General features: G+C 42.8%; 1 protein-coding gene across 4 annotated transcripts in view; it reads right to left on the bottom strand.

Moving 5' to 3' along the window:
• NBAS (neuroblastoma amplified sequence) overlaps positions 1-10,303 on the bottom strand; it is a 315,339-nt gene that overhangs the window by 285,483 nt on the left and 19,553 nt on the right. For all 4 annotated transcript variants that reach the window (XM_029938273.1, XM_029938274.1, XM_029938276.1 and 1 more), the window contains exons 7-9: positions 7,902-8,035; positions 5,479-5,612; positions 3,928-4,026 (exon numbers count right to left, since the gene is read on the bottom strand). In XM_029938273.1, coding sequence (XP_029794133.1) covers positions 3,928-4,026; positions 5,479-5,612; positions 7,902-8,035 — 367 coding nt within the window. The remainder of the gene's footprint in view (positions 1-3,927; positions 4,027-5,478; positions 5,613-7,901; positions 8,036-10,303) is intronic.

The raw sequence follows: 10,303 nt of genomic DNA, 5'->3' as shown, positions 1-10,303 counted from the left end.
GTTCTCTCCCTGTTCACACCAGCCCTTACTCGGGAATCCCCACCATGCCCAGACTGCATCCGTTCTCCAAAGCCACTGCAAGTGCTGCCTGCCATGGTCCTTCCTTGAAAGACCAGGGAAGTATCTCCTCCATCTGGATCCCCACACAGCCTACCTGCACCTCTTAAAGGTCCCTTACATACTTCTAGCCTGCATTCCAGGACACACACATGCACATGTAATATATACACACATACGTATTTGCACACACATTTCAATAGAGAAAATGGATATTAGACATCAGAAGTACAGGCACATATACAGAAGTAACAGACGCGTATATCATTCCCCTCAAGACCCTGAGGTCGGGCCTGTCCACCTTCACATCTTCTGCAACACCTGACAGAGTGTGTCACATACAAGCCACAACACGTAAGAGTGTAGAGACAAGCGAGCCAAAGATAAAACAGACTTTCTACCTCATCAATCTTTGTAATACAGACATTTCCTCTAACAGAATGCACTATTTAATGAGGACCGTTTAAATTTTTATAAATGTATATATGTGCTAAGAGAGGTAGAAGTTTTTTAAATGTATATAGTTACCAAGAAAGGTACCAATACCTACACTTTAAAACAACAAAATCAAGTTGAATAAAACAAAAATGGGCCTTAAAAGAGCAAAACAGCAAAACCTGGCTTGAACATAATAAAACACGGTATCAAAGTAGATGCAAACATAAACGAACAGGTCACCCTCAACAGAAATGAAAGCAGCCAGCGGAGCGTCAGGGGTACAATACACGCACTGGCTAGGCTTGGCAAAATTCACGACGGGAAGCTGAGTGTGCAAAAGAAAAACACATGCTACCCCCTTTCTAGCAGCAAAATTTAGATTCAGGACTTAATGTGAAGCTATGCAAGGAAAACACAGTATCTCAACGATAAAAATGAACATTAAGAGGACACACTTCATATACGTTGACAAGAATAAAATAAAAACAACACGATTTTCTTATTCTTGTAATGTATTTATTTTATAATCAAAAGAAATGTTTTAAGAAAATGGCAGTAATTTGCAGCATACACAATTACATTCAATTTTATAAAAATGGAAAGACCTCTAACTAAGCATGTGCTCACTCAACTGTATCCAAAATAAAACTCTATTATTTCAGATTGGAAAATAATATGCTAAATATAGTAAACAATTCTTTAAATTTTTCATTAAGTAGACTTGCAACTAATGCTCAAATTTCTTAAGGATCTACCAGACTCCTTAATGCAAGAGCCACACAAACCAAACGGAAGAAATTAATAGTATTGTATCTATTCACTACCATTTCCTGAGTACCTACTATGTACCTAATCCTCAAAGTAAGTAGTGACTCACTGAATACTCATTTCAAATCCTTTCATCCCTTAAGAAAGATGCATAAAATAACTACAGAGAACTTCTAGAAAGGAGACTATGAGAACTGGGGGGAAAAAAAAACCATACTGCCTGGTTTAAAAAGAGGAGGCACATGGGGCACCAGGTGGCTCAGCCAGTTAAACCTCCGACTTTGGTTCACATCATGATCTCATGGCTCATTAGTTCAAGTCCCGTGTTGGGTGCTGTGCTGACAGCTCAGAGCCTGGAGCCTGCTTTGGATTCTGTTGTCTCCTTCTCTGTCTGCCCTTCCCCCACTTGTGTTCTCTCTCTCTTTCTCTCAAAAATAAACATTTAAAACAAAAAAGAGGAGACATGGAACTAGTAAAAAGAAAAAAAAATAAAAGATATATCAGAAAAAATTAACTAGAACACAGAATTTTCTTTCTAAATAGACTATCATATGCATCACTAATTCATTATATTTATAATAGAGCTCAAAAGTGCTTCAAAATACTTTCTTCATTAGTGTCTATATTTATATGGAAAGAATTAAAACAACTTTTTTTTCCCCAACATAAAATAAAGGGGAAAAAAAGGAGGAGAATAAAGGGGAGTCCAAGGAGTCTCAACATCTAGAGAACGGACATTCCAGAAGGAAACAGAGAAAACACAAAAAGAAACAATCAAAGAAATGTCAGTAAATTTTCCCCAAAGCTAGTATTCAAACTGAAGGGTCAACACTGTGGCTATTAAAAAAAAAAAAAAAAAAAAAAAAACTACTCTAAGACTTAACATGGTCAAGTTTTAGAGCACTGTGGGGAAATAAAAAAATCTGAGTTTCCAGAGGGAAGGACGTCAAAAAAAGAGGAAAAAAAAGAAAACATACCTAAGAATTCTCAAGGCAGCACCAGAAGCTAGACGACAACAGAGCAGAATCTTCAAAATTCTAAAAGGCAAATTACTCCCAGCCTACAGTTCCATCCAGCCGCATTAGCAAGCAAGCATGAGATAGAATAAAAGTCATTTTCAGACAGGTAAGGCCTGAAAAAATATACATTTTCCATGTACTCTTCCTCAGGGAATTACAGAGGTTCACCAAAACAGTGAAATAAGCCACAAAGAAAAAAACATAGGATCCAGGAACAGGGGATGCCACACACACAAAAAAAACAAAAAACAGTAAAAGTATTCTTCAGCATGAGGATGAAGTGAAATTCTTTTTTTTTTTTCATGTTTTATTTATTTTTTGAGAAGGAGAGAGTGCAAGCAGGGGAGGGACAAAAAGAAAGAAAGAGACAAAATCTGAAGCAGGCTCCAGGCTCCAGGCTCTGAGCTAGCTGTCAGCACAGAGCCCGACGCAGGGCTCAAACTCACGAACCAGACTGAGCCAGGTGCCCCCCATAACATGAAATAACCTACTGGTAGTTAAGACTGAATCTCAAAGCAGGATTTATGTGTCTTCCTTATGATTCCATTTATATAAGGTCGAACAACAAAACTATAAAGAAAGGGAAAGGACAATCAACACAAAATTCAGGACAGTGGTTATCTCTAGTGGGGCAGGGATCAGGGAAGGGCACAAAGGGCACTCTGGTGGGTGTGAGTTCCTCTGCAGTACAAAATTTCAAAATAGGGGCACCTGGGTGGCTCAGTCGGTTGGGTGTCTGACTTCGGCTCAGGTCATGATCTCAAGGTTCATGGGTTCAAGCCCCACATCAGGGTCTGTGCTGAATGCTTGCTCAGAGCCTGGAGCCTGCTTCGGATTGTGAGTCTCCTTTTCTCTCTGACCCTCCCCCACTCACATCCTGTGTCACTCTGTCTCTCAAAAATAATAAATGTAACAAAGTTTTTAAAATTTCATAATAAAATTCTAAACAAAACAGTTAAACCTACGACTGAATAGAATACCAAAAATGCATACCTTTTTCATCCAAAAGACTTAAGTACACAGAGGATCAGAGAGTGAAAATGTCAAAATTCAGAATTCAAGCTAGGTTTGCCTGATTCACAACTTGACATTCTTCCCATGTAGAAAACCAAAAAGTTTGCTTGGCCAACTTAAAAAAAAGATGTTATTTTAGAACGAACTTTACAAAATTAAAGGAGAGAAATCACTGGAAGTAGAAAATGCCCAATTTTCAGGTAACCCTCAGTGGAGGCGGCCAATACACGGAGAAGGGTCACATACGAGGGAAGGGTGAGTGCTGGAGGCAGGAGCCGGCAGCGAGCCGAGGCGCCCTCACCTGCAGGAAGGGAAGGAGGAAGGAAGGCGAGCGCGCCGAGGCCTCCCACGCCACAGTCACATGCCCTGCGGAGGCGGTCCCTCAACACGCGAGAGACTTCCTCAGTGAGCGTGCCCTCGCCCATCGGGCTCAGCGCTGTCCTCCGGAGGAAGGGGAGTGCCCACACGAGGACTACACACATATTACACACGCTGAAGAGAACTATGCCTGAGGGGAAGAACCGAAAAAGCCAAAATAATCAAAATGGACGACGCCTCCTCTCTGAGCCGGGGCCAAGACTCGTACGTCCACCTGATACTCTACCAAGGGGGGGAAGAAACGGTTACTCACCTGTGACCAGGATGGTAAACAGCTGTGTTGAGTCCATGAGGGTAATGACTGCTGAAGCTGAAACAGTGGCTCTCCTGATAGCTCTGATTTGTCCCCACGCTGAATGTAAGAAGGCAAATAAGAAATAAATATGCAGAGACCAAACACTACCTGCTGAAATGCCTACGCTTAAAAGACAGACACCATCACATACAGCTGAGAGTGTGGAACCACCAGAGCGCAGATATTATTAGTGGGAATATGAAGGATATAAGAACTCTGGGAAAAAGTCTAGAAATTTCTTATAAAAATAAACCATATCTACCCTACGACTCAGCAGTTCTGCTCAAAGATAGTGACCCAGGAGAAATGACAATGTATGTCCGCAAACACTGCTATAAGAATGGTCACGACCGCTTCATCCATAGTAGCCCCAAAACTGGAAATCAGAACTCCATCGAAAGAAGAGAGAGTATACAAATCGTGAATGTTACGGTCTGAATGTTGGTGACCACCCCCACCCCCACCCCCAGGGACTGAATGTCTGCCTCCCCGGAGCACTCCTATGTTAAAACTCTAATGCCAACAGGATGGTATTTGGAAGTGGGGTGTTTGGGAATTAAGTAGGACATGAGGCAGACGCCCTCACAAAAGGAGTCACCATCCTTCTAAGAGGCCAGAGAGCCAGCCAGCTCTACAGCCGCCACCTGACACAGCGGTCTGTAAGCCAAAGGCCCAGAGCCCGGCCGTGCTGGTGCCTAGAATTCCACCCTCAGGGAGGGTCAGCAGGGAATTTCTGTTGTTGGTAAGTCACCCAGTTTAGGGTCCATTGTAACAAATCAAACTAAGCCACATGAAATATTCATTCAGTGAAACACAGTAGTATTATAATAAAATGGAATAAACTACTGATACATGAAAAAACACCAAAAAAATCTCAAAATATGCTAAATGAAGGAAGCCTTAGACAGGAGATGAATACTATGAGTTTAATGTGAATTTCAGAGCAGAAAAAACTTATCTATGAGAGAAAAAAAAAAAAAAACCAGCAGTTGCTCTAAGGATGGGTATAGACAGATTCACTGAAAAAGAGAATGAGGGAACTTTCTAGCATGATGGTAATCCTCTGCATCTTACTAGGGGTTGAATTGCACAAGCGTACGCACTTGTCACAATCCATTGGCTGGTACTCTTAAGATCTGTGCATTTTATTGCAGGCAAATTTTACTTCAAAAGAGAAAACTATAAGCAAATATTGAACTTTAATTAATGACATGATGTGGGGATATTTAAGTATTAACTCTGAAATTTATTGAAAAAGAACACTGATTAAATGGCTAAATAGAGAGATGGACAGAAATGTGAGATAGCAAGTACAGTTAAATGCTAATTCAAGAATTTAAGTGAAGGTATATGAATATTCACTATACGGTTTTTTCAACCTTCCTATTACAGTTGAAATTTTTCACAGTAAAATGCTGAGAGAAAAAAAAAAAAACACAAAATCTGGCCCTAAGCCAGAGAAATAAACATTATTTCAAATTGGAGTTCCCAAATAAAGTATATTTTTACCTTACAAGGTAACTTTTAAGTTCTCCTCGGTAATTGATGACCAGCAGTTCTGCAGACCACTGCGCACTGGCTTTATATTCTAAAAATATCAACCCAGCGATGGCATAGCTCAAATCACCTGCTAAACCGGATGCCTGTAGAAGAGGGGACACTGAGTTACTAAAAAGATACCAGAGAGAAGTTAACACGTGTGCAGTTGGAAGACGTCCCAGACACTGGCCCTGCCAAGTGCACATTAAGACAGCCCCGGAACTGATCTGTATACTAAAGAATTATGCAAATCAGAGTGCCTAGAACCAGACACCCAACTCTAGCCCTCCCAACCAGAAGGACAGAAGCACACAATTCTCTCTGGATGAGAGACTCGGAATTCCTGTTCAAACTGTACTTCTGTTGGGGGAAGGTGCAATGTCACCACTCAACTTCAAAGAATTCCAAGACACAGAATTCAGATATCACCTTCCAAATGTTGATCGGCATTGTCGGCAGGAATCAATGTTTAAGGGAAAAAGCCTCAATTGCTTCCCAATTGCCCCATCAACAACTAAAAGGAAAAGACACTTAAAACGCTCATTCAATGGCAACCTTTTTCCATTAACTACGTATCAGGCTATACTGCCAAGGATTTGAAGGCCTGTGCACCCTAGGAAGCACACATAATAAAGCTTATCGCCCTGAATGACTCCTCACTGTCTGGAACCACAAAGACTGTGGCCACATGTGGCTACTGAATCCTGGGCACACAGCTAGTCCTAATATAGATACACTATAAATATAAAACTAAACATGAAATTGCAAAGCCTTGGTACCAAAGAAAGTAAAGTCACTAAAACTCTTTACATTGATTACATGTTGAAATAACATTTATGATATACAGGATTAAATATTAAATCAATTTCACCCGTTTCCTTTAACTCTTAATGCAGCTACCAGAAGGTTTAAAATTACACGTGTGGTCATATACATAGCTCACACTACTTTTGTATCAGATCGTGCTGGGCCAGAAAGCAGTGATCCAAGCTTCCTAGTTTGGCTCCCCAGGACTTCCATCATAGGAGCCTAATACATTTTTTCAAGTTTTTCCACCCATTATTTCTGAACAAAAACCATTCTCTAGACATAAGTTCTTGTCCCTAGCTTCTCATTAGAATCTGCTGAAAAACCTATATAAACAGAGGCCCCTGGGTGGCTCAGTCAGTTAAGCGTCCAACTTCAGCGCATGATCTCACCATTAAAGGGTTCAAGCGTCAAGCTCTGTGCTGACACCTCAGAGCAGGGAGCCTGCTTTGAGTTCTGTGTCTCCCTCACCCTCTCCCTCCTCCGCTCACATACTGTCTCTGTCTCTGTCTGTGTCTCTCAAAAATAAATAAATATTTTTAAAAAATTGTTTTAAAAAGCTATAAGCATATTAATTCCCAGAACCCACTCCCATCAATTAAATCAGAATTTCTGTGGGTCGAGCCTAGAAAATTGAGTCATTTTTTTGTTTTTCTTTTCTTTATAAAGCTTCCCAGGTGATTCTGAGATGCAGCCAGAGTGAGGCTGCTGTAGTGTCTCTGTGTCCTGGTCATTCAAGGAAGAAGGACACAAAGTGAAAAGCGCTGGGTCCCTAAACAAGCACTTAGGAGCTGGATTGCCATGGGAATGGGCTGGAACCTCCCCCTCCTCAATGTCAGCTTTCCAAACTGTAAAGCGCAGATAATATCTGGCCAATGTACTCGAAGGGTTCTTGTGAATATTAAATAAGAACATATATCCAACCCATTAATACAGTGGAGAGCACTACACACACACAAGTTACTACGACCGCTGATTTCTTCACTCTTCCTCTCCACTTCTATCCCTTTAGAACAACAAACCCAGCTCCCCTGAAAGGGGCCTCCTGCGGGCACAGCCCGCTGACCACTGTCCTCACTGGACCCGCACAACAGCTTTCCATACCTGTTTAGTATTTACTTCCCACTGTGGTTTTTTTTTGGGGGGGGTTGTTTAGTTTTTGGTTTTGGGGGGGTGTTTTGAGAGAGAGATAACATGAACAGGAGAAGGGCAGAGAGAGAGGGAGACAGAGAATCCCAAGCAGGCCTTACCCTGTCAGTATAGAGCCTGATGCGGGGCTTGAACCCACGTACCACGAGATCATAACCTGAGCCAAAACCAAGAGTCGGACGCTCAACTGACTGAGCCACGGAGGCCCCCACTTCCCACAATGTTTTGATACCAGTGGATCACCTCTGACACCGCACTACTAAATATGAAGAGAAAACACTCCACGTACAGAGATCTATCTACTAGAGTCTGAACATCTTAAGTTCACAACTAACTCACATCTGTATTTCTATTTCCCCTCTTTCACACTCATTCACTCAAGCACCTGCACATGTTTTTCTGCCTTTCACGGAGCCAGCGTCCGGTCACACACATACCGGGGTAATGACGAAGAGCTCGCTGCCCATGAGGTCAAACACCCTCACGGTCCCCGTGCTCTCCGCATAGGCCAGCAGGGTACAATCGTAACTCCATGCTACGCGTCTCCACTGGGGCTTGGGGTCTTTGGGGACTGCAATGAAAGGAAAAGAAGTGCTTTTAACGATGTGTGATACAGATAGTTTAGTTGCAGTAACTATAAACGTAAACTACTCCACTCTATGACATGCTCTCCCAAGGATTTCTAATGCTTCAGTTCAGTAGAGAACAGTTCCCAGAAAGTCACCTTATGGAAGAGTGCGAACTGCGAACCAGAGCCAGCTCTGCCCCACATTCTTGGGCAGGACGGACTACGGCCCCAGTGCTCGAGTGGAGGCTGAGCCGGCCCGGGTCTGGCAAAGGCCTGGGCATAGAGGACCTCAAAACACTCATAAAGTTAAGATGGATCAAAAAACATAGAGAGAGGGCAGAAAATAATCCCAATCCAGTCAGTTCAGCATCTCTATCAGTAAAAAACGAAAATTTCAACTGAAATCTTCTAAATATATCAAATACAAATACAAATAACCAATCTTAACAATCTAACACCTGTATTTTTTCTGTTCTGAATTTTTCAGTACAATAATGAAGAGGAAGGCTGTTGGCTACGAAAAAAAAAGAGGGGGGAACAGTGAAACTCTCAACTCTGTTAGATTTGCTGTGTTGGCTTCAGTTGTCCCTCATTCGAATCCCAGCACTGACGAGACACGGCGGCTGCCTTCCCCTTACCAGCAGGGATTCCAGACGATTAGGAGACTGACAAGGTGACACCGTGAGTCACACAGTGGACACTTCACCACCAAACACTCGCTGCCTCTCAGTCAGAGTCTGGACAGTGCCTCAGGACAGCCTCAGAAAGGCTTCTGAGATCCATCGGCTTCTCTTTACTCCCCTAATAAAATCTCCCAGTTCAGGCTTTGCCATCTCTTGCAGAAACACTCATAACTGCCCCCCAACTGGTCTCCTCCCTTCTGTCTTTCTCCCCATTCCTTCCTCAATACTCTCCAAAGAGATCTTTCTAAGAAGGGGCACAGATCCCACCCTGCAGCTGCATGGTTCTCCATTTCCAGGAGAATCCAGCCCAAACTCCTCCACACGCGTGAACGGCCCCTTACCAATGGCCCCGCCGCAGCCTCCCAGTGTCCCCGCCTACCATGCCTCCACCACACACTGACCAGGCCACCGACAACACAACAACTGGCAAAGAAGCAAACCATGCGCACTCGGGTCTCAGTCTTTCATACACATCGCTGCCTCTACCCAGAACGTTCTTCCTTATTCTCCTCGAAGGGTTCTCTTCCGTCACAACCACCTGTGGTAACAAGCGGTTACCTCCTCCATCCTTGACACTCTTCCAAACTGACTGCTCTCCTCTCTGGGCCCCAAAGACGCTGTGCAAAGCTCTTGCATAGCACTGATCGCATCCCATTAGGTGGGTTCCATGACTGTTGCCTCCACCCGTCTCTAACTCCGTAAAATCACAGACAACGTCCTACCCAACACTGCCATCCACGACCTGGAACAGAAGGTGATACCTTCACCAGTGAGTGAAGAGTACGTCTTTCCGAAACGTCCATCAACAGGACAAGGTAAAGGTAAGAGTGTAGCATCCCGCAAGGACTACCACTTAAACGTGAACCACAGAACTGAAGTCTCCTTTCCACCCAGAAGAAGTAACGCAGAGTTCAGACTTCCCTCTTATCTCTGTAATACCCATAATGCATGTTCTTTATATGAGGGAGGTGTACCAGACATCACTGAGCTTCTCTATTTATTAGCAGGTAAAAAACATAGAAAAAAATAAATCCAAGGGGGCCTGTGAATACAAGAGAGTCTAGTGGATTTTTAAAGACTAACAAAATACTACATACACTCTAGAAGAGCAACTTTTTTAATAGGAATAAAATGAAGAAAAAGATCAGTTCTCTGTCTTTATAAAGCTAAAAATAAAAAATCCAAACTTGGAAGTAAACACGGGCACAAAATGACACACGACACAAGAGTGCGAGACCCACATACTCACAGATGCCATGTACACACCAGCGAGAGGACACTTTAATGCCTGGAAAATATTCACGCGCTCAAGAAGCACAGCAGTATTTTTCCGGTGTGACTGTTTTACGTGTCGCAGGTTTTCCCCTTCTCATTTCATTTGGACACACAGATGGATTCACCACATTCTGTTTCCATCTAAAGCAGGTCCCGTCCAAAACGTTACTCTTACTTCTAGTTATAACCAGTGGCTCCAGAAAACTCTGCATGTATTTTGACCCAGATGTTTGCATCACAAGATTTCACACAACAATATAAACGTAAAGACTTTATCACCAGATTTTTCCAGCTGACTGTATGGTTTTGGGGA

Source organism: Suricata suricatta, chromosome 4, assembly GCF_006229205.1.
Source record: "Suricata suricatta isolate VVHF042 chromosome 4, meerkat_22Aug2017_6uvM2_HiC, whole genome shotgun sequence".
Classification (NCBI taxonomy): Eukaryota; Metazoa; Chordata; class Mammalia; order Carnivora; family Herpestidae; genus Suricata; species Suricata suricatta.
Note: the sequence above shows the minus strand (reverse complement) of the source record. Positions and strands in the feature narration are given on the sequence as shown.